This window comes from Panthera uncia (genome assembly GCF_023721935.1).
Source record: "Panthera uncia isolate 11264 chromosome A1 unlocalized genomic scaffold, Puncia_PCG_1.0 HiC_scaffold_16, whole genome shotgun sequence".
Taxonomy (NCBI): domain Eukaryota; kingdom Metazoa; phylum Chordata; class Mammalia; order Carnivora; family Felidae; genus Panthera; species Panthera uncia.
The window spans coordinates 45,496,871-45,520,186 of NW_026057576.1; the positions used below are offsets into that span (position 1 = coordinate 45,496,871).

At 35.1% G+C, this 23,316-nt stretch overlaps 1 protein-coding gene across 5 annotated transcripts in view; it reads left to right on the forward strand.

Moving 5' to 3' along the window:
• The window catches only part of PIBF1 (progesterone immunomodulatory binding factor 1), a 201,543-nt gene that overhangs the window by 92,407 nt on the left and 85,820 nt on the right, over positions 1 to 23,316 (forward strand). For all 5 annotated transcript variants that reach the window (XR_007461128.1, XM_049647059.1, XM_049647060.1 and 2 more), the window contains exon 11: positions 20,230 to 20,395. Coding sequence is in view for 4 of the 5 variants with exons in the window: in XM_049647059.1 (XP_049503016.1) it covers positions 20,230 to 20,395 (166 nt within the window). In the remaining variant the exon portion in view is untranslated. The remainder of the gene's footprint in view (positions 1 to 20,229; positions 20,396 to 23,316) is intronic.

The window sequence follows — 23,316 nt, forward strand, 5'->3', positions numbered from 1 at the left end:
TAAAAATATTAAGTATTTAAGTATAGTATAAGTATTTAAGTATAGTATATACTTAAATATTAAGTATTAATAGTATTAATATTAATAATTAGTATTAATACTTAGTATTAAGTATTAAGTATTTATAGTATATACTTAAATATTAAGTATTAAGTATTTAAGTGTAGTATGAGTATTACGTAGGTATAAATACTTTAAAAATATTAAAAACTTAAAGATGAAATAAATTAAGAAGCAAGCACAAGCTGTATACTGAAAACTAGTAAATATTGCTGAGAAAAAGTAATGCAGACTTAAATAAGTGGAGAGATAAACCATGTTTATAGAATGAAACAGTCAGTGTTGGTAAAGTATCAGGTGTGCCCAAACTGATTAACAGATTAAGTGCAATCCTGATGAAAAAGTAAGCAAGTTGTTTGTTTGTTTTTGTAGAATTGACAAGCTAACCTAAAATATGCATGGAAATTCACAGACCCAGAATATCCAAAACAGTTTTTAAGAAGAATGAAAGTGCCAGGGTAATTCAAGGAATTGTTGAATTCAACATGCTGGAATATTTTTATATCCATATACAAGAAATTGAACCTCAACCCTTACCTCACATAAAATACAAAAATTAATTTGTAATCACTTATAGATCTAAATACAGGAAGTCAGACTTAGAAAACTAGAAAAAGCAGGGGCACCTGGGTGGCTCAGTCGGTTGGGCGTCTGACTTCGGCTCAGGTCATGATCTCACAGTTTGTGAGTTCGAGCCCCGCGTCAGGCTCCATGCTGACAGCTCGGGGCCTGGAGCCTCCTTCTGATTCTGCATCTCCCTCTCTCTCTGCCCCCCCACCCCCACTCATGCTCTGTCTCTTTCTCTCAAAAATAAGCAAACATTAAAAAAAATTAATTAAAAAAAAGAAAACTAGAAAAAGCATAAGAGAAAATCTTAGTAACCTTAAGTTAATCAAAGATTACATAGACACACACACACACAAAGATTACATAGACACAGAGAGCGTGAACCATAAAGAAAAAACTTTTGTTACATTGGATTTCATCAAAATAAGAATATTTTGTTCTTCTGATAAGAAAGGAAAAGGCAAGCCACAGACTTGAGAATATTTGCCAAATACACATGTGATAAGTATCCAGATATTCTTACAACTCAAGAAGACAAACTGCCTGCCTTAAAAAAAATTTTTTTAATGGCCAAGGGTTTGAATAGGTACTTTACAAAAGAAGAAATGTAAATGACCAATAAGCAAAATAAAAGATGCCCAACATCAGGGAAAATGAAGACTAAAATCGCAATTAGATACCACTACAACTACTAGAATGGCTAGATTTTAAGACTGATACTACCAGATGTTGGCAAGATCGTGGATCAGCTGGACCATCCATTGCTTGTATGAATGCATAACCCGTACAGTCACTTTGGAAAACAATTTGGCAGTTTTATGATATACTTATTGTATGATCCAGCGATTCTATTTCTATTTACTTACCCAAGAGAAATAAAAACATGTCCACACAGGAATTGTATGTCAATGCTTTTTGGTAGCTTTATTCATAATGGCCCCAAACTGAAAACAACCCAACGTGCATCAGCTAGCGAATGAATGAACAAATTTTGGCACATACCATCGTGGACTACTGCTTAGCAGTAAAGAAGAACAGACTACTCATACATGCAACAACATGGATTAATCTTTTAAAAGGCACTTTGTTGAATGAATGAAGCAGACACAAAAGATTACATACTGTTTGATTTCATTTATGTGACATTCTAGAAAAAGCAAAACTAATGACAAAGCAGATCAGTGGTAGCCAGGAACTAGAGGTAGGATGAAGGAATTGACTTCAAAGCAGCACAGAAAATCTGGGGGAGATGATGGAAATGTTCTGTATCATGATTGTTGTGGTCACAGTTACGTGACTGTAGACATGTTGTCAAAATTCATAGACCTGTATGTACACTTACAAGTGGTGAATTTTACATATGTAAATTATATCCCAATAAAGCTTTTAAGTGAGGGGAAAAAAAGAATAGGCAGTGGATGGTTGTGCCAATATTCAAATCTCTACTTTTATGGCAGGGGTGGGAGGGTAAACCAAAAAAATCATTAAAAATTTAAGATCTCGGGGCGCTTGGGTGGCTCGGTCGGTTGGACGTCCAACTTCAGCTCAGGTCATGATCTCACAGTCTGTGAGTTCAAGCCCCGCGTCGGGCTCTGTGCTGACAGCTCAGAGCCTGGAGCCTGCTTCGGATTCTGTGTCTCCCTCTCTCTCTGCCCCTCCCCTGCTCATGCTCTGTCTCTCTCTGTCTCAAAAATAAATAAAAACATTTAAAAAAAAATTTTTTTTAATTTAAGATCTCTGTTTTCAGATGACTTTTGAAAATGGAAACTAGCTTACAAGAGGTTAAATTGTGAAGATACAGAAGCAGCAACTGTAAACAAATGGGTAAAGGGGTGAGGGACCATTAGCTTAACAGGATAGGATAGCTTAACAGAGTTAGGTAAAAGTTGAGCTTTTTACTCTTTTTTAGGACACGGGATTACTAAGCATGTTTGTGAGCAGAAGAGAGGCACTTTGAAAGGAAAAGTTTGAAAACGTAATCAGGAAGTGATCATTGAGAAGTTAAAGTGTTGCAGTATCAAGAGGTTAAATGGAGGGGCGCCTGGGTGGCTCAGTCGGCTGAGCGGCCGACTTCGGCTCAGGTCATGATCTTACGGTCCGTGGGTTCGAGCCCCACGTCGGGCCCTGTGCTGACAGCTCAGAGCCTGGAGCCTGTTTCGGATTCTGTGTCTCCCTCTCTCTGACCCTCCCCCATTCATGCTCTGTCTCTCTCTGTCTCAAAAATAAATAAACGTTAAAAAAAAAAAATTTAAAAAAAAAAGTTAAATGGAGAATTGTGATCCTTGAATCAGAGAAGAAGTGTTATATAGGAGTGTAGGAAAAGAAAGGAAAATAGGGTAAAAAGAGGTTTTTCCTCAAGGAGCGCCTTCATGGCTCAGTTGGTTGAGCTTCTGACGTGGGCTCAGGTCATGATCTCAGAGTTTGTGAGTTCAAGCCCTGTATCAGGCTTGCTGCTGTCAGTGAAGAGTCTGCTTCAGATCTTCTGTTCCCCCCTGTCTCTCTCTTTGTCTCTCCCCCCGCTCCTGCTCACATTTCCTCTCTCTCAAAAATATATAAAACATTTTCAAAAAACTTTTTAAAAATATAAGAGGTTTTGAGTTAGAAGGGAACCAGAAGGAACCTTTGCTGGGTAGATACTGATCTCAATGACGAGAAAGCCAAATAAGAATGAAGTGGGCTCTGAATGATCTGAAAGACTTAATAAAAAACAACAATTTTTAGAACAACCAGTAGAGAGAATATAGTGGCCTAATAGATGTGAATAAATTTATTCTAAGCAGCAGTAAGAGCCAGGTCATGGGCTTGATCAGCATGCTGTCACTAATGTTCTGCAGCTTCTTTTAATTCAAATCAGAGATTGACAATGCAAACCAGAGGCAGACCAAATCCAATCTGCCATCTGCTTTTCTGCAACTTGCAGGCTAAGAATGGTTTTTGTATTTTTTAGTTATTAGGAACAAAATCAAAAGAAGAAGAATACATCATAATGCATGAAAATTATACTAACTTCAAATATTAGTGTCCATAAAGTTTTATTGAAACACAACTATACTCATTGGTTTATATATATACACTCGGCTTTTGTGCTAACAAGTGCACAGGTGGGTTGTTGCAACAGAGACCATATGGCCTATAAAGCCTAAAATTTTTACTCCTCTGGCCCTTTATAGAAAGACTTTGCTGCCCCATTTATCTAAAGCATTCATGCCAGCTTTTCAACAGCTGAAATTAAGTAGCAGTGTTCACTAACCAGTTATCCATCTCTTCCTCTACAACCATTCACAGGTCTTAGTAGATAGGTCACCATTTATAGAGTCCTTCCCAGGTATCAGCAGTGCTGTTTCCCATGTTGAGGAAATGGAAAAGTATATGACTTTGAAGACAGTTCTGCTTCCTGGTAAGGCTAACTTAACATTCCACCAACTGGGAGAAAATCAAATTCTATGCATCTAAAATTTCCATATTTTAAACAATTAAAACTTATCACTGTTCATAGGCAAACATATGAAACATGATGGGACATTTTGGCTAGACTGAAAAATGGAACTGTTTGGCCAAAAAAAAGCATGTAAGGTCACTTATCATTTTTCCCACAACCAGCTTTATTGTTTTTGTTTTTGTTTTTGTTTTTTAAGGAATCTTTAAGGAATTCTTGAATATTTCATTTTATTCAGCAACTACTAACATAGTACTTAACTGTACCAGCACTTTTAAGTATTTTACTAATATTAACTCATTTAATCTTCTTATGATAAGATTGTTATTATCCCCATGTTACAGATACACAAACTGAGACAGGTAGTAAGGGGCAGGTGTAGAATTTGAACCCACACATCTGGCTTCAGAATCCTTGCTTACTTGAGTTACATGTAAACATGTAAAATTACATTATGTAAACAAACTCTTCAGTCTCATCACATGAACCTTCAAGATCACCTGAGGCACTTTCTGAATTGTCTTACACAGTTTTCCAAAACACGTCACCTTTACTGCTTCTTAAAATTTTTCACTGACTCCCTTGGTGATACTGTCACTGAATTTTTATCTTTAGCCACAACTATCCATTCAAATAAAAAAAAATTTGTTTCTTCTTTTGGTATGTTTGTGATCTTCAGAATGTGATTGACTTAGATATCTTTTGAAAGTAATCTTTAAAGCCTGTTTCCAGTGTAGTTGTAAAGCTGCATCCTAGAAATATTTATGAAATCAATGCGAAATGTCTTTGTTTTCGTGTTTATAGATTCCTTCAAATGAACAGTATCAGCATTCAGAATTTGCGTTGATTATGGTCTTTGCAAGCCAGTGTGTCTTCCCTAAAAAGTATTTTATTTTTCAAGATAAAGTAGTTGAGAGAATACTCAGATTTTATAAGAACTCAAAAAAGTGACACCCTTTTTGTCTTAAGAATAATTTTGAAGGAAAAGCTTTATCTTACATTCACTCCTAATTGGTAAGACACAGAGCCAAAGCAAAGGGAAATAACCTCTCAACTTCCTTCTGTGACAGCCATAACACCCTCTAATGACCTTCAACCCTCCTTAAACTTCTGACCTAACACACAGGTTTTCCTCTGCCCAGGTAGAGCCTTTGTGTGTTTTATTCTTTTTGTGGGAGCCCTCACCTGTTTTCTTCTCTATTCACCTTTCAGTCATGTTCTTTGTCTCTAGTCTCTTCCTCCTGTAGCTGTCTCTGTCCATATGTACTTGCCAATGGTGTGTTGTGAAACATTGTGTGTGGGTTTTGGGTACATGCTTTATTTTAACTTTGTTAAAATATTTTTTTCTTTCTTGGATACAGTATGTTAAGGTGTAAGAACCCAGAAATTTGAGGCAGTCTTGGATGCAAACTCCAGCATTACTACTTAGTTGGGCAAATTAATTAACCTTTCTGAGTCATTTTATTTCTAAAAAGAATAATCCTAAATTCTATGTTAGAGTTTTAGAGATGGTTACATGAAAAGAAAAATACATATACATGGAAAGCAAATATAAATCTAAGGCACTGCAGTGTTCGGTGCCTTTCCTTTGTATTGATCTCTACACATGCTGACAAGCCATACCAGTTCACATTTTTTCTTCATAAATGCCTTTAGGGTTCTGTGACCACAGGTCCCTCAACCACTTCTTTGGATCTTGGTTACAAAAGCAAGTGAGAGAAAAGGAAGAGACAGGGCAATAATAAAAGCACCAATTTTCTACCAACCTAGAAAGGAGGAGCAATAGTTTTTGAGATGGGGAAGCATAGGAACTGTGTAGGGAGAAGAGTGAGGGCTAAGAAAATATTTAAGAGGAAAAGGCATTTCTTCAAAATAATAATTGTAAGATGTTAAAATGTTAATATTTTCATTCAATTACTATTTATTGAGTTTCTTTGATTATGTTGGGTACTTTATTATTTCATTTTTATCCTGAATGTATGCATGTAGCCATAAATAGATTGCTAAATAGATACGTTGGGATGTAGACATTTTCCAGAATTTTATAAGCGTTCTCATTTGATAAATAACTATAGAAAATAAAAATCTGATTATAACATGATATGTGTTAACTAACTGTGTAAACTGGTATAATAGTATATTTTGTATCTGCTTATTTGAAAATCCCAAGGTAGTAGTTTACAGAAAAACTAATAAGCAGTTGTTTAGTCCATTAAGCCTGATGAGAGAAATTTAGAGATGGGGAAGTACACCTAACAAAGTGATGTAGTTCTTTTCATTATTGTCTTATGTTTTCTTCATTCTGTTTTACATGCCCTCATGATAGACCTCGTTATATTCTTGTGGGTAAGCTAGTGAGTTGCGCTTACATTCCTAAAATTGTGTGTACATTTGGACACTACTTTAACTCATTACAAATCTTAGGTATATCTCACTGTCATATCACACTGACTTTGCTTCCTCTTTTGCATTTGTTTTTAAAATGTTTTTAAAATGTTGTCATGTCTCCAACACGTTAGTCATTAACCAAACTGTACAGTGTTAGAAACTTTAATCTTTTTTGTAGTTCAGTTATACCTATCCTATAATCATTTTGGTTTCTTTTTTCTTCACTCCCTATAATTTGTTTTCATCCTACACTGACACCTAAACCTGGAAATAATCATGTTGATCCACTGGTTTTGTCATACTTCAGAAAAGACTACCCCTTATCCAATTAATTTATGATACTTTAGTGTTTTTTACCCTGGCTTGAACATATTTAGTAATTTAAACTGTATGACACCTAAAAATGGTTAATAGGACTTCATTCTTTAATTCTGTAAACATTCATTAAAAGCTTGTGATATATACCAAGTGATATACTAGATCCTAAGAATCCAAAGGTGCATTAAACAACAGTCTTGAACTTGAGTAACTTACATTTTTTTTAATTGTACAAGGCACTGTGTGAGTGAGCATTTTACTTATATTAGCCATTTTATCACTCAGAACTCAACATTCCCAAGTCTGTCCTCGGGGATTTTGATTCAGTAGGTCTAAGTCTAAGGTAGAGTCATGACATCTAGAGTTCTTAGAAGTTCCACAAGGAGTTCTGTTGGTTATCCTTGGTTGGTGGAGATAAAATGAAGCTTAGGGTCATGCTCACCCTTGGAAAAGAGAAAGTCTTGCTAATGGTTCAGCTCGACCCAGGACTCTGGTTTCTAAATCCCTATTCAGGAGTTTCCTAGAATCCTCATGGAATTCTGTATCCTCTCAGAATAGTTTTGTGTTAATATTTGTAGTGTTTGCCTGGTGTTTTTCAAGTCTTTATTTAAATTCTGCTTTGTTAACATATATGGTAAAATTGGTTTCAGGTGTAGAATTTAGTGACTTATCACTTACATATAACACTCAGTGCCATCACAATAAGTGCCCCCCTTAATACCCATCACCCATTTGGCCCATTACCCCACCCACCTCCCTCCATCAACCCTCAGTTTGTTCTCTATAGTTAAGTCTCTTATGGTTTGCTTCCCTCTTGCTTTTTATTCCCTTTCCCCTCTATTCATCTGTTCTGTGTTTTTTTTTTAATTCCACATATGAGTGAAATCATACAGTATTTGTCTTTCTATGACTGGCTTATTTCAGTCAGCATACTACACTCTAGCTCTAACCACATTATTGCAAAAACGCTTTCATTATTTTTTATGGCAGAGTAATACTCCATATTGTGTGTGGGGGTGTGTGGGTGTGTGTGTACGTACACGCATGCATACCGCTTTATCCATTCATCAGTCAGTGGACATTTGGACTCTTTCCATAGTTTGGCTACTGTTGATAATGCTGCTATAAACATTGGGATGCATGTATCCCTTCGAATCAGTATTTTGTATTCTTTGGGTAAATTCCTGGGTCTTAGGGTGGTTCTATTTTTAACTTTTTGAGGAACCTCCATGCTGTTTTCCAAAGTAGCAACACCAGTTTACATTCCCACCAGCAGTGCAAAAGGGTTCCTCTTTCTCCACATCCTTGCTAACATCTGTTGTTCTCTGTGTTGTTAATTTTAGCCATTTTGACAGGCGTGACGTGGTATCTCATTGTGGTTTTGATTTGTATTTCCCTGATAATGAGTGATGTTGTGCATCTTTTCATGTGTCTGTTAGCCATCTGGATGCTTTCTTTTGAAAAAGTGTCTACTCATGTCTTTTGCCCATTTCTTCACTGGATTTACTTGTTTTTTGGGTGTTGAGTTTGATAAATGTTATATAGATTTTGGGTACTAACCCTTTATCAGATATGTCATTTGCAGATATCTTCTCCATCAGTTGTCTATTTTAGTTTTGCTGATTGTTTCCTTCGCTGTGCAGAAGCTTTTTATCTTGATGAAGTCCCAGTAGTTCGTCTTTGCTTTTGTTTCCCTTGCCTCCAGAGATGTGTCTAGTAAGAAGTTGCTGCGGCTGAAGTCATGAAGGTCGCTGCCTGTATTTTCCTCTAGGAATTTGATTGTTTCCTGTCTCACATTTAGATCTTTCATCTGTTTTCAGTTTATTTTTGTGTATGGTATAAGAAAGTGGTCCAGGTTCATTCTTCTGCATGTTGCTGTCCAGTTTCCCCAACACCATTTGCTGAAATGACTGTCTTTTTTCCATTGGATGTTCTTTCCTGCTTTATCAAAGATTAGTTGACCATACAGTTGTGGGTCCATTTCTAGGTTTTCTGTTCTGTTCCGTTGGTCTATGTATCTGTTTTTGTGCCGGTACCATACTGTCTTGATCACTACAGATTTGTAACATAGCTTAAAATCCAGAATTGTGATGCCTCCAGCTTTGTTTTTTGTTTTTGTTTGTTTGTTTTTTTCAAGTTTGCTTTGGCTATTCATGGTCTTTTGTGGTTCCATACAAATTTTAGTATTGTTTGTACTAGCCCTGTGAAAAATGCTGATGGTATTTTGATAGAGATGCATTAAATAGGTAGATTGCTTTGGGTAGTATAGACAGTTTAACAATATTTGTTCTTCCAATGCATGAGCATGGAATGTTTTCCATTTCTTAGTGTCCTCTTCAGTTTCTTTCAGAAGTATACTTTTCAGAGTATAGATCTTTTACCTCTTTGATTAGGTTTATTCCTACATATCTTACAGTTTTTGGTACAGATGTGAAGGGGATCGATTCCTTGATTTCTCTTTCTGCTGCTTCAATGTTGGTGTATAAAAATGCAACAGATATCTGTACATTGATTTTACTCCTGCGACTTTTCTGAATTCATGTTTCAGTTCTAGTGATTTTTTGGTGTAGTCTTGCATTTTCTACATGTCATTTGCGAGTAGTGAAAGTCTGACTTCTTCCTTGCCAATTTGGATGCCTTTTGTTTCTTTTTGTTGTCTAATTGCTGAACCTAGTACTTCCAGTACAATGTTAAATAACAATGGTGAGAGTGGACATCTCTGTGTTGTTCCTGACTGTAGAGAAAAAGCTCTGTTTTTCCCCATTGAGGATATTAGCTGTGGGTCTTTTGTGTATGGCCTTTATGATCTTGAGGTATGTTCCCTCTATCCCTACTTTGATGAGGGTTTTTATCAAGAAATGATCCTATATTTTGTCAAATGCTTTTTCTGCATCTATTGAGAGGATCATATGGTTCATATGCTTTCTTTTATTAATGTGGTGTATCATGTTGATTGATTTGTGAATATTGAACCAGAGCTGCAGCTTTAAATGGAAGTTGGTCTAAATAAATATCTTTTACAACTGTGGTAAATTGATTTCCTTTTTTGAGCTATATATTATGGAAAACTATGATTGGCCTCCATTCTATTGTTCATACTTGATACTAGTCCATAAAAGCATCCTCTAAAAGCACCTTTTCTTGTGACTTTTTTTCTTAGAGTGGTTTTAGGTTCACAGCAAAACCAAGAAGAAACTACAGAGATCCTATAACTATTTTGGATTCCGTGTTATATATTCTGATTTTTTTAATGTACCCTAACATTCTGCAGTATATATTAAAGGCAGCAGGAAATAGTTTGAGTGCTGTCAAGCACTGATGTAATAAATACTCTTGGTTCGGAGGATGATTCAAGCTCAGTTTTAAGTGTTTGTTGTCACGTTGCCACATAAGGCAAAATAGCTACCCATACAAACACTATTATAAAATATTTCTCTCTAATTTTATCTCATGCATGCTTTGATTTATTTTAAGGCAACATTCCTCTCATTTATTTCACTTAAGTACTTTTATCCTCACATACCTGCAGTACCTATTTTTTGCCTTTATAAGATGGCCAAATATTACCACATATTGTTTATTAATGACATTACATATTTTATTTGATCATGATATGATAGATGCATTGAATTACTCTAAATGCATGCTTGAAATTCTTATAAATCCATGGTGCAGTTGTTAAACATACTCAGCGTTTTTAACCCAGCAAAAAAAGATTTCTCACATGCATGTAAGAATTAGTTTGTAAGCCAAAAATGACAGATGTAGTATTACAGCTGAGCAGTGAACTTGCTGAAGAAATCATCTAAATGGCAGAAACATTTGGAGAAATACCCAAGTGCCTTTTAAATTCCTTTCTCTTGTCCTATAGTAACCAGTGTTCCAACAATGATGATTATTTTTATAAATTTTCTCTATCTGCTTTCTTTTCAATTTAGAAAATTTAACAATTGAAAGGAAAAGATCAGAATTACCAGAACTCTGATTCTCTATAATTTTATATGCATATTTTTGAACTTAAGTAATTACTCTCCTGATTTTTATTAAAAATAGTTGTGATTCGGTATCAAGGAATATATTTTAAAATTTACTGGTAGCGAGATGACAAAAAGTGGGAGAAAGTAGTTGCTGGAACAAATAACAATAATGCAAAAAAAATCTCTAAAATAACATTTTCTATTTTGATATCAATGAAAAGAAAACAATTTCAGATAAATAATATGTACAAATTGTCATGGGGTTTGTTTGCTTTAGGGTTTTTGTTTTTTGTTTTTTGTGTGTTTCAGGGGTTTTGGAGCATTTTGGTTTTTGGTTTTTGTTTTGTTTTGTTTTGCTTTCGCTTTTTTGAAGTACCCATTAAGTACTGTAAATTGGGTATTAGAACACCAGTTCTTGGGATCAGAGATCTCTCATACAGTTTCAGGATATTAAAAAACTAACCAACCAAGACTTACTCTACTAGACATTGATACTACATACTTCATACCTTACTTGGTTAATAACACTTTATTATGAGAAGTAAAATATATCTGAACCAGAATTATTTATATTGAAAGTAGATAATGTTTCATTTTTTTAAATTTGCCTATATCAAAGACTTTTGAGTTGCCGTTAGGAAAATTACTTTTAAGTCAAAAAAAAATCATGTAATATAAAAACAACTTTTACAACAACTTCCCTTTTCCCAGATATCTTTACCTACAGTGGTACCATTTTTTTTTTTAAGATTTATGCTTTTTCTTTTCTTTTTACATAAATGTGAGTATCCTTATATGATTTTAGATATATTCATAGTACATGTCTAAATATGTATGTTAAGTAATGAGTCAAGTTTATATATTAAGCTTATTTTTATTTTTATTTTTTGAGAGAGAGATAGAGAGCAAGCCAGAGAGGGGCAGACAGAATGGGAAACAGAATCCCAAGCAAGTTCCATGCTCTAGCACAGAGCCCGAAGTGGGGCTCAAACTCAAAAACTGTGAGATCATGATCTGAGCCAAAATCAAGAATCAGATGCTCAACCAACTGAGCCACCCAGGTGCCCCAAGTTTATATGTTTTAAAGAAACACATTAGAACATATGGATCCAAAAGAGAATATCCTCTACTAAAACAGGCATATTTGGGGCCCCTACACTTTTCCCAGCCATCCTGGCATTGCTCAGTAGGGTTACTTCATAGTCCTTGCAGCAGCCCTTAACTGTAAAGGCCTTATTCTCCTTCAAAGATATATTTTGTTTTGAAAATTCAGAGTAAAACCATTGCATTAGGTGGGCGAATAAACTGGGTGCTACTATTTGGTGTGAAAAATGAGGTAAGAAATTAGGGAGAATTTAAATGTCTAACAATAGAGAAATACTCAACGGAAAATTATGGGGCCAATACTACTTATGAAAGGGGTTTAGAAGCATAGAAGCCTTTTAAGTTCTATCAGTGAAAACAAGGACCTCAAACTATATGAAGGTGTGATTTACATATATAATGTGCATAGTAAACATTTTATGTATGAGAATATCAAAGATTGGTGAGGATGTGGAGAAACCATATTTCATACACTTTTGGTCATGTTTCAATACTATATGGCTATTTGGAGAAAATTGGGTAAAATCTATGAAAATTTAAAATCCTTTCACCTAGGGGCACCTGGGTGGCTCAGTCAGTTAAACGCTTGACTTCAGCTCAGGTCATGATCTCACTGCTCGGCTCGTGAGTTCGAGCCCCATGTTTATGCTGACAGCTCAGAGCCTGGAGCCTGCTTCGGATTCTGTGTCTCCCTCTCTCTCTGCCCCTGCCCGGCTCATACTCTCTCTCTCTCTCTCTGCCCCTCCCTAGCTCATACTCTGTCTCTCTCTCCTTCAAAAATAAATAAACATTAAAAAAAAAATAATTTAAATCCTTTGACCCAACAATTCTACTTCATGATCTGTCTCCTAGAAAAACATTTACTTGTGCATGGGAAGCATTATTTAGGATAGTCTTGAAAGCACTGTATGTAATAAAAAAATTGGAAATAATCTGAACATTCATCAGTTTAGAATTAAATAAATGGATTGAAATTAAATAATCTGTCTGCATTGTGGTCACCTCTATAGCAAATGAAAGGAATGAAGTACAGACAGGGAAAGATCCCAGAACATATTCTTAAGTGAAAAAAATAATTTATAGAGTATTTGTGACATGATGCCATTTTTTTAATAAATAAAAAGAAAAAAAGAGACCGATATATCCTTCTGTGTATAATACATGTGCATTGTTTTAAAAAAAACTCTGGAAAAATACACAGAAAACTGGTAACAGTGTTTATCTCTAAAAGGAGAAATGAAGTTGAGAGTGGTGATGAAAAGATCTTTAATTGTTATTTGTAATATCTGAAACTTTCACTCTGAAGAATGGATTTGATAAAGTACTTACAGAATTGAAGATAAATTTGAAAATTTTTAATTGTGCAGAAAAGATGAGAAGGAAATATATAAAAATTTAAACAGCAGTTACCATTATGAGCTTATAAATGATATTTTCCTCCTATTATTATGTAATCAGTACAAAAATTAAAAAGACATTTTTAAAAAGACACAGGTTATAAACAGTGAAAAGACATTTCTTATGTAGCTTATTAATTACCTAAGTATAAAAATGAAACAGTAACAGAATTGTTTGTTCAAATAAGTATCTGTTTCCTAGCCCTGTAAAATAGTTGCACTCATCCTGATTATCACCAGTTCATTTGTTAAAAACTGGGTCCTCTTTCTTTTATTTATTTCTTATTTTTTATTTTTTTAGAGAGAGAGTGCATATGCACGAACACATGCACATGATCAGGGGAAAAGCAGAGAGAGAGAGAGAGAGAGAGAGAACGAGAGAGCATCTTAAGCAGACTCCACACTCAGCACAGAGCCTGATGCGGGGCTCAATCCCACAACCCTGGGATCATGACCTGAGCCAAAATCAAGAGTAGGATGCTCAACCCTGAGCCATCCATGCTCCCCGCCTCTTTCTTTTAATTGCAATTCATGTAGATTAGACTCTAATAAATCCATTAGTGTAGTTTTGGTGCATAATTTTAACTACTGGTTTAAGTTACCAAGTTTCAAATAGGAGTGAACGACTTCTTTTGCCTTCATATATTTGATATCCTATCTCTTCTTTAAACAGAAAGTGTCTATATTATATAAATTTTAAATATGATGTACGGCCCGTAAATGTTTTCTTATTAATCAATTAGTTAAATTTTAGTGAACCTAATATGCTTGTCTTTACTCAAATATCACCTTAACAGAGAAATGCCTTCCCTGCCCAACCTCTTTAAAATAGGACCACCACTAATATCAATATCATTCCCTATTCCCTCACTCTACATTATTATTACAATTAGAATTTATTAGCATTATCACCCTCCACTTGTTTATCTCCCACCATTAGAATGTAAGTTCTTTGAAGAATAGTGATGCTATTTGTGGTTCGCTGGTACCTAATAATTGATACCTAACACAGTTAGGTGCACAATAAATATTTTTAAGTGAATTAGGTATTGATGAATGAAATATTTTGGTTAATGCAAAGTTAACCCTATATAAAATAGCAATTTTAAAAGAAGAAATTTAAAATATACTTTTGTAAAAAGAATCATGTCTTCTTGTGCCTCATACTCCGTATGCTTTAAATACATAGTTGGTAGAACACTAGTTAATGTAATATTAGATATAGATCTATAAATATATACAGATATATAATGTTGAGAACCAGAAAAAAAAAAAAACCAACTTTAGACATAATGGAAAACTTAGTGGTTTTGTATCTTTAACCTAAGGCAATTAGCTTTTCCTCAGCCACAGAAGCAGAAAATCCAAGCAACAGTTTTATCCCCCATTCTTAATTCAAGTAAGTGAATCTTAGAGTTTGGTTAATTACTCAGTAATTTATCCAGAGGCATTTTGAACATGTGATACAGGTCTACAAATGCGTGTGGTACAAGTCTAGAAACACAACCAAGGGGCACCTGGGTGGTTCAGTCGGTTAAGCATCCGACTTCGGCTCAGGTTATGATCTCATGGTTCATGGGTTCAAGCCCCGCATTGGGCTCTGTGCTGGCAGCTAAGAGCCTGGAGCCTGTTTAGGATTCTGTCTCTCTCTGTCTGTCTCTCTCTCTCTGCCCCTCCCCAGCTTATGCTCGCTCGCTCGCTCTCTCTCTCTCAAGAATAAACATTAAAAAAAATTTTTTTTAAGAAAAAAAAAGAAACACAACCAAAATTCTCTGTAAAAAGAATGAAAATGAGTCTTACCCCTGGGAATTATAAATAGCAGGCACAAAAGTAGTTAAGGTATGGATTAGTTATTAGCTCCACCAAAATGAGTAATTTGAAAAGGAACTGAACATCAACTCACTGAGGCCTTATTAACAGAACAAGCAGAAAGAGGAATCTGAGACAGCAAAGTAAACTGGGATTTGTAGCCCACCTGTGTGGGCAAGATGGCTTCTCAGGTGATTAGAGAGGTCAGCTTCTGCCCTTGTCAACTTCCATTTCCCACAGCAAATTCCACCAAAGCCTTCCTATCTGGAGATTCGGGTCCCACCTCTGTTTCAAAGCACTCCTCTTACATGTAGCAAGTTAATCAGCAGTCTCAGCCCCCTTGGCTTGTGAAATATAGAATTAGATTATCCCCCTCGCACAAAGGATGCAGGGGTCCAGTCATATGACTGTTTGCTCCCATGTCTTCCTCTGAGCCCCACAGTATATTCTCTGTATTGACCCAGACTACCTTTCAGTCCTTTCTCTCAGTTAATCTGCCTAATGCCTGACTCCTAAAAATCCTTCCCTGAACCCTTGCCAGTAACTGGAAATCCTATTACTTTGCTTAGTGTCTTTTGCCAATCTTCCTTGTGCAGGTTTTACTTCCTGTACTCTTTCTCTGCACACAGCTGTCCTCTGGCACGCAGACAGATGCTTGCCTCAATGGTTGCTCCACCCTCCCTCCAGATTGAACAAGCTTTCAAAATTTCTTAATGGAAGGACCACTTCCTGGTCCTGGTAATTATAGGAACCTCATGACTGAATACAATCTATTTTGGATATTTTGCCTTAGAATGGCTATCTATCAAATGAGATTAGATAATGATTCCGAATCAATATCCACTTTTAATATCGGGATAGCCATGAACATTTTGTGGACAAAATTCAAAGATCAGTTGTTGCTTCTTGTTGAAAAATAAAAACTGAGTTTAAATAAAAGGTTAATAATTACATAGGTCCTTCACCATTTTACCCAATGATAACCTTGTTGCTAGAGTTGGGAATAAGTCATATACACTTCTTGGCTTAATACATTAGAGTATAATGAGCAAAACCTTCACCGTAGTGTGTATGTTAAGTCTGCTCATGTAAATACTGTTATAAAAACCTCTTGTTACTCAGTATTTTAGACAGTGCTTTTGTTTAAATTCATTCTCCCATTTCTGAGGATTGACTGCCACGCTCCTCTCTCCCACAGTTATTTCTCAGGATTGCAGAATTTGCCGTGCTGCTTGGGGTGAATTGGCCAGGGCCTGAGGGTACTTCCTAGGGGTCAGCAGGTTGGCAGCTCCCTATTTAATAGGTGATTTTCACCTTTTCACCTTTCTTCTCCTCATATGTCCAGCTTAAAAATCTGTTGTAGGGGCACCTGGGTGGCTCAGTCGGTTAAGCGTCCAACTTCAGCTCAGGTCATGATCTCATGTTCATCAGTTCAAGCCCCGCACTGGGCTCTGTGCTGACAGCCCAGAGCTTGGAGCCTGCTTTGGACTCTGTGTCTCCCTCTCTTTCTCTGCCCTTTCCCCCCCACTCACGTTCTGTCTCTCTGTCTCTCTCTCTCTCTCTCTCTCTCCCTCCCTCAAAAATATATAAAAACATACAAAAAAATTTTTTAATCTGTTGTAGTGTATCCCATAAGAGCAAATAAAATTAATTCTAGGACTTTATATTACTGTTTTTTAAAGTAGTATGTGATATATGGGTGAGTCTTATGAAAACTGAAAACCCAGTTACAAATGTAGCGTAACCTAACTAAATTGAGGCCTGGGATGAGATCATTGTGAGGATTCTTGAAGATTCTGATTATACTTTTAACTTTATAGGAAATTAAACCTCTTAAGGTAACTGTGCTGAATTAGAATGTCAAACATAAGGTTGTTAACATGTGAATAATAATGACTTAGTTCACATAAGATGTTCATATTTTGAGGATAAGATGAGAAGTCTGAGTCAGCAAAGTAAAATGTGACAGGTTACATTAGCAAAACACAAAGCGGGAATTACCTGAGACTGAGACTGTTAGGCTGTGCTCTTGTCCTGGTCCGTTCCTCACTGCTGGAACTGCTTCTGCAGCTCTGATGTTTCTTCAGCATCTTCACAGTTCACTTTAATAAATTAATTATTACACAGACATGATGATTGGAAGCAGATTCTTTCATTGTACAAACAACGTAGGAGTAGATTAGTCCTTTAGAATTACCATTTGACTTACAGAATTATCAATTTATTAAACGTAGTGCTCTCAAATTTCTCAGAGATAACTATTGTTTTTTTAAGTTTTCAATATGGGGGGAGAGTAATAGTGCTGAAAGTAACTTTCAAGTGTTGGGTAATAAATAAGAACAGGTGGAGCTAAAAGCTAAGGCTTTAATTTCCTATTTGGAGTTGGCATTGATTACCTACAATGTCTTGAATCCATAAAAAGGCAGACTTTGCAGTTTAATCTTTTCAAAGCAATTTTAAAGATCAACATCACATTCTAAATGACTTAACTAGAATTTTTTTGTATAATGCAGTCTAGTGTCTTCCCTAGTTTAGCATACAAAATACATACTGATTTCTCACACCGTATACAATTATATTTATAAAACCACCTTCCCCAGGGAGTATTTTCACGTCAGTAAAATGTTGAATTAATAAGTGTTTGAGTGAAAGAATTTGTTTGCCATTTCATGCCTATGAGCATGGCTATAATAAAAGAAAAACAGATAATAATAAGTGTTGATAAGGATGTGGAGAAATTGGCACCCTTATAACTGCTGGTGGGAATGTAAAATAGTCCAGCCACATTGGAGAGCGATTTGGCAATTCCTCAAAACTGAGAAATAGGGTGGCTATATGACCTAGGTATATAACCTATTATTTTCCTAGGTATATAACCAAGAGAAATGAAAACATGTTTACCCAAAAACTTAACACACAAATGTTCATAACAGCATGACTCATAATAGCCAAAAAAGTGGGAATAACCCATATGTCCATCAACTGATGAATGGATAAACAAAATATGGTATATCCATACAATGGAATATTATTCAGATATAAAAAGGAGTAGAATACCAATTCATGCTACATCGTGGATGAACCTTGAAAACATCAGCAAACCACATATTATACGATTCCATTTATATGGAATGTCCAGGGTAAGCCAATCCATAGAGTGAGAAAGTAGGGCAGTGGTAGGCAGGGCTTGGGGAGAGAGAGGAATGGGGAGTGATTGCTAAATTGACATGAATTTCTTATTTGGGTAATAAAAACATTCTGTAATTAGACAGTGGTGATACACAACTTTGTAAATATACTAAAAACTAAAAAAAATGAATTGTATACTTAAAAGGGTTAACTTTTATGGTGTATATATTATGTCTCAATAAAAAATTTTGTCAATGTTTGCTTATCCATACAAAGAATATTTTTATATACCTATAGTTATACATATCTATATATAACTTCTTATAATTTTCTTCACATATATGTGTGTGTGTGTATATATATATATATATATATAAGCTTTCCCAAAAAGTTAAAAAGTTAAGCCCCCAAGCTGACATTCACCTGAAAGCCTTCCTGTATATTAAATCATATGTACCAGTATACATTGACCTTCCACCAATTTGAACACCATGTGTTTTCATCAAAGCTAAAAGAGTGCCAAGAGTGAAGCAGCCAGGAGCAAATACCTACTACCTGTCTTCTCTGATTATACTTTGAATGTTATTGTTATTGTCACTTGGTAAAATGACCTTTGAAAAGCTTATCTGGTCTCAGAAATGTCAGTTAAGAATATCATGTAGTAGTGGAAAGATCATTGCCGTAGAGTAGAATATAGCTGGACTTCAAACCCAACCTGAAATGTACTAGCAGCTTCTGCCTGTTAAAGAAATTCTTTGACATCTCTGAGCCTCAGGTTCCTCATCTGGCAAAAAATCCCTAATAGGGTTGTTGTAGGGATTAAATGAGATACCCTGAATAAAACAGACTGTACTCTCTGCTGCTTCCCTGCCGTACATATACTCTTATTTCTTCACTCTATGACGGTTCCCATCCCAAACATTATACACTCCCCCCCCCCCCCCCCCCCCCCCCGTCACAAACACACGCACACACCTATATAAACCAAGTTATGTCTCCCTCCTTCACGTTCCCATTGAACCTAGGGATTGCCCTATTGAAGCACTTGCCATACTCTATTGAATTTTCATGTTTATTTGCCTATCTTCCCCAGAAAACTAACTTGTTTAAGGGAGGGGGGGACATTTTGTCTACCATTATATATACATTTGTCTAGCATAGTGACAAGCTGAATAAAATATTTGAATAAATGAATTTTAATAACATATCTAGCATTGTATTGGATTCATAATAGCTCCCTAAGACAAGATAATGTGTCTGTGTTTTCCTCTCTAGAGCATAATCATCTTGAAGCATTTTCAGATTTATAATATGTGGTGATTTATATATGGAAAAGGTTTTATTACTAGTTAGACCTATAAAATGAAGAAACTGTTCCTTATCTGTGTTACAATAGACTACTTGTTATACATTTTATACATTATTTGTAATTTGTACTTCTGTTTTCCTGTAATATCTGTCTGTATATATATATATATATATATATGTATATGTGTATGTATATGTATATGTATATGTATATGTATATGTGTATATATATGTAAACATGTGTACATTTACCAACTTAGAATTTTATTTTCTAAAAGTCCTAAGAATTTGCAGCTCAGGGTGCATATTTCATGCTATCCTCCATCTGACATTATTTAGACTTAGAAAGAAACAACAAGCTTGGAAACAGTTTTGCTGTAGATTTAAGAAGACCTTCGAAATATATAGAAATTAAATCATTTTAAGCAATATAATTGAAACTTACTCTTTTATTTTAAATGTCTTACAAAATATTAATACTAGGCAATAATTATTTGGGGGTGGAAGGGATAAAAATAAAGGAACCATAGAGGTGGTTTAATTGGTGTGTTTTGTTCTCCAGACTTATCATATTTCCATACATATGGCTATCTAAATTATTTACAAGAGCTTTGCTGAATAAATATATGTTATTAACTGTATAAGATGGGAATATAGAAAAAGTAGATGTAATGTTTATGTTTATATAAATCATTGCAGTTTCTGTACAGTCTTATAATCATTCTGCTTCTTTCAGGTACAGAGAACTACAACTTAGTTCAGAAAGCAAAGTCACAGAATATCTCCATCAAAGTAAATTAAAATCTTTTGAAAGTGAGCGTGTTCAACTTATACAGGAGGAAACTGCAAGAAATCTCACACAGTGCCAGTTGGAATGTGAAAAATATCAAAAAAAAATAGAGGTACATGTACAAACTTTTCTTTTAAAATTAGCATAACATGGGGTCCTGGCTGGCTCAGTGGTAACATGCAGCTCTGGATCTCGGGGTCGTGAGGTAGAACCCCATGTTGGACATAGTCTAATTTTAAAAAATAATAAATAGCAGAGCATAGCATGTGAGCTCAATTAGTACAAGGTCTGTATCATGTCGAGCTTTATTTTACTGTAGGACTTAGCCCTATGCTGCACATGCACGCAACGTGCATGCACGCACATGCGCACACAAGATAAATATATTTCAGAAATATGTGTACCACAAAGGACTGGAATTGTTAGAACACACAAAAAAAGAAAAAAATCTCATCCACTGTAACAACCAAAAATATATAATTACTTGGAATACTTTTAATAGGAATAGTACAGAGGCTATTATCAAGAAAAGCATTCAACTTCACTAATACATAAGAAGAAACCCCATGTTCCTGGAAGGCGATATTCAATATTACATATTTTTTTATTTCTATCAAGTAATATTACTTGCTGGCATGCTGTTTTTTAACTGAACAAAGTAATTATGTAATATAACTAGAAGGAAAAAAACAAAGTAATCAATTTTTGAAGAGATTGATAAAAAGAAATAATGAGAAGAAATACGTATCACATTTTAAAATGCATTCTGAGGCAAGAACAGTTAAAACCCACAAAAAAAAGTTCATAAGTGGTATCAAATACAAAGCTCAAGACCCATAATCACATGAATTTAAGAATATATTCGTTGTAAAGCTTATTTTGCAAATTACGGGGAAAGGTGGATTGGATAACAAACAGTGCTGTGATAATCATTTGAGTATTTCGAGAAAATAATTACTTCCATATTTCACACTGCATATCAGAATAAAACTCAGATGGATCCTATGTAAATGTAAATACAGAACTATAAAGCTATTAAAAGTAAATACAGATGAAATTTTAGATTATGTCTGTCTGGGGATTAATCTGTTGATCTGTTGATTAAAAGTAGGGGAAGAAACCATTTAGGAAAAATAAATGAAGACTGAAAAATAATACTTGTGTTATGTAGGAGAAAGGGCTTGTGTCCTTACTTTTGAAAGGTCTCTTACCAAGAGAACATACCTTCTTCCTCTTCTAGAGACTAGGTAGAAGGATTGTACTCTTTCCAAGAAAACACATGAAAATTGTTGAGAAATAGATGAAAACATGTATTTTCCCTAATAATGAAAGAAATATAAATTTAAACTTTTTTCTACCTTTACATAGGTCTCTTTGTTGTTTTCAAACTGTTGGCAAGAGTACCCTTAAAAGGGGAATCTCATGCGCTTAGAAAATGGAACCTCTCTTGGGGAGGATAGTATGGTAACCTGTGTTAACGTCCTTAAAAAATTGATCCAGTAATTTTATTTTGTTTATTTATTTTTTTAACGTTTATTTATTTTTGAGACAGAGAGAGAGAAACAGAGCATGAACGGGGGAGGGTCAGAGAGAGGGAGACACAGAATCTGAAACAGGCTCCAGGCTCTGAGCTGTCAGCACAGAGCCCGACATGGGGCTGGAACTCACGGACCACGAAATCATGACCTGAGCTGAAGTTGGCCGCTTAACTGACTGAGCCACCCAGGCGCCCCTGATCCAGTAATTTTAAAGGAATTTTACCTGAGGAAATAAGAGGGTTATATTAATGGCATACTCACAGCACTAAATATTACAGTAAAAATTGGAAGTTATTTATTCAAATAATAAACAATTTACAGTTAGTAGATTTTAAACTCTATATTTTGCTATATTCATGTATTATATGGTTACATGTAATAATATTCCTGAATATTTTAGATTTGTGGAAAATGCTCATTTAAAAATTTAAATGAAATAGGTATAATAATGTCATTAACATGATTAATTAGCTAATGATGTAAGTTTTCATTACAATAATGTCTCAGAGATTACATTTCTGGAAAGTATTCTGACAAGTAAAACTAAGATTAACAAGATAAAGGGTCCCAAAGAAAATAAAGCCTTAGAAAAAATATAAAAATGATATTAAATACATATATATATGTAAAGAAACAAATTATAGATAGTGTTTATTGTTTACTTCTAAAGCAAACCAGTGTTCAGCATTTAGTACTTTTTCAAATATATTATTCAGGAACCTACTGCAGTCATAATCTGCAACAGCAGATTCTCCCACACATTTTCAATTAGACTGAATTAGATCAGCTCTGATTTGGAATTCATCTTTTGCAAGTTATTGTTAAAATTTCATACCTAGCAAAATGCCTTTTTTTTTTTTTTTTTTTTTTTCCCCAGATTGGATGACTGCTTAAGGATGTGTCTTGGGGCAGGTGGAAGGGAATGAGAGGTATATATAGGAAGAGAGGGAAGCAGTTCTCTCTCTCTCTACTTCTGAAACAAGCATTTCACTAAACAATACAACACACAGTGCTGATGTTTACTAAACCATTCTGTTTTTTTTTTTTTTAACCATTCTGTTTTATTATTTTTAGCTGGTTGCAATCTGAATTGATTTCATGACCTCTTAAAGGTTACAACTTGCAATATGAAAGCCAGTCTCCCATAGACCTCTACCCACTGGGTTGGTGAATGCAGCTGACTAGCAGTTGTTTTTTGTGTGTAAGGGTTATGGAGAAACACCTCTGTAAAAAATACTGTTTTGTTTTGTTTTTTAAGTTTATATTATTTTAAGTTTATATTATTTATTTATTTATTTATTTATTTATTTAGAGAGAGAGAGAGAGAGAGAGAGAGAGAGAGAGAGAGAGAATCCCAAGCAGGATCCACACTGTCAGCACAGAGCCCAACACAGGGCCTTATCTCACAAACCGTGAGATCATGACCTAATCCACAGTCAGGAGTCAGACACTTAACCAACTGAGCCACCCGGATGCCCCCAAAAATATTATGTTT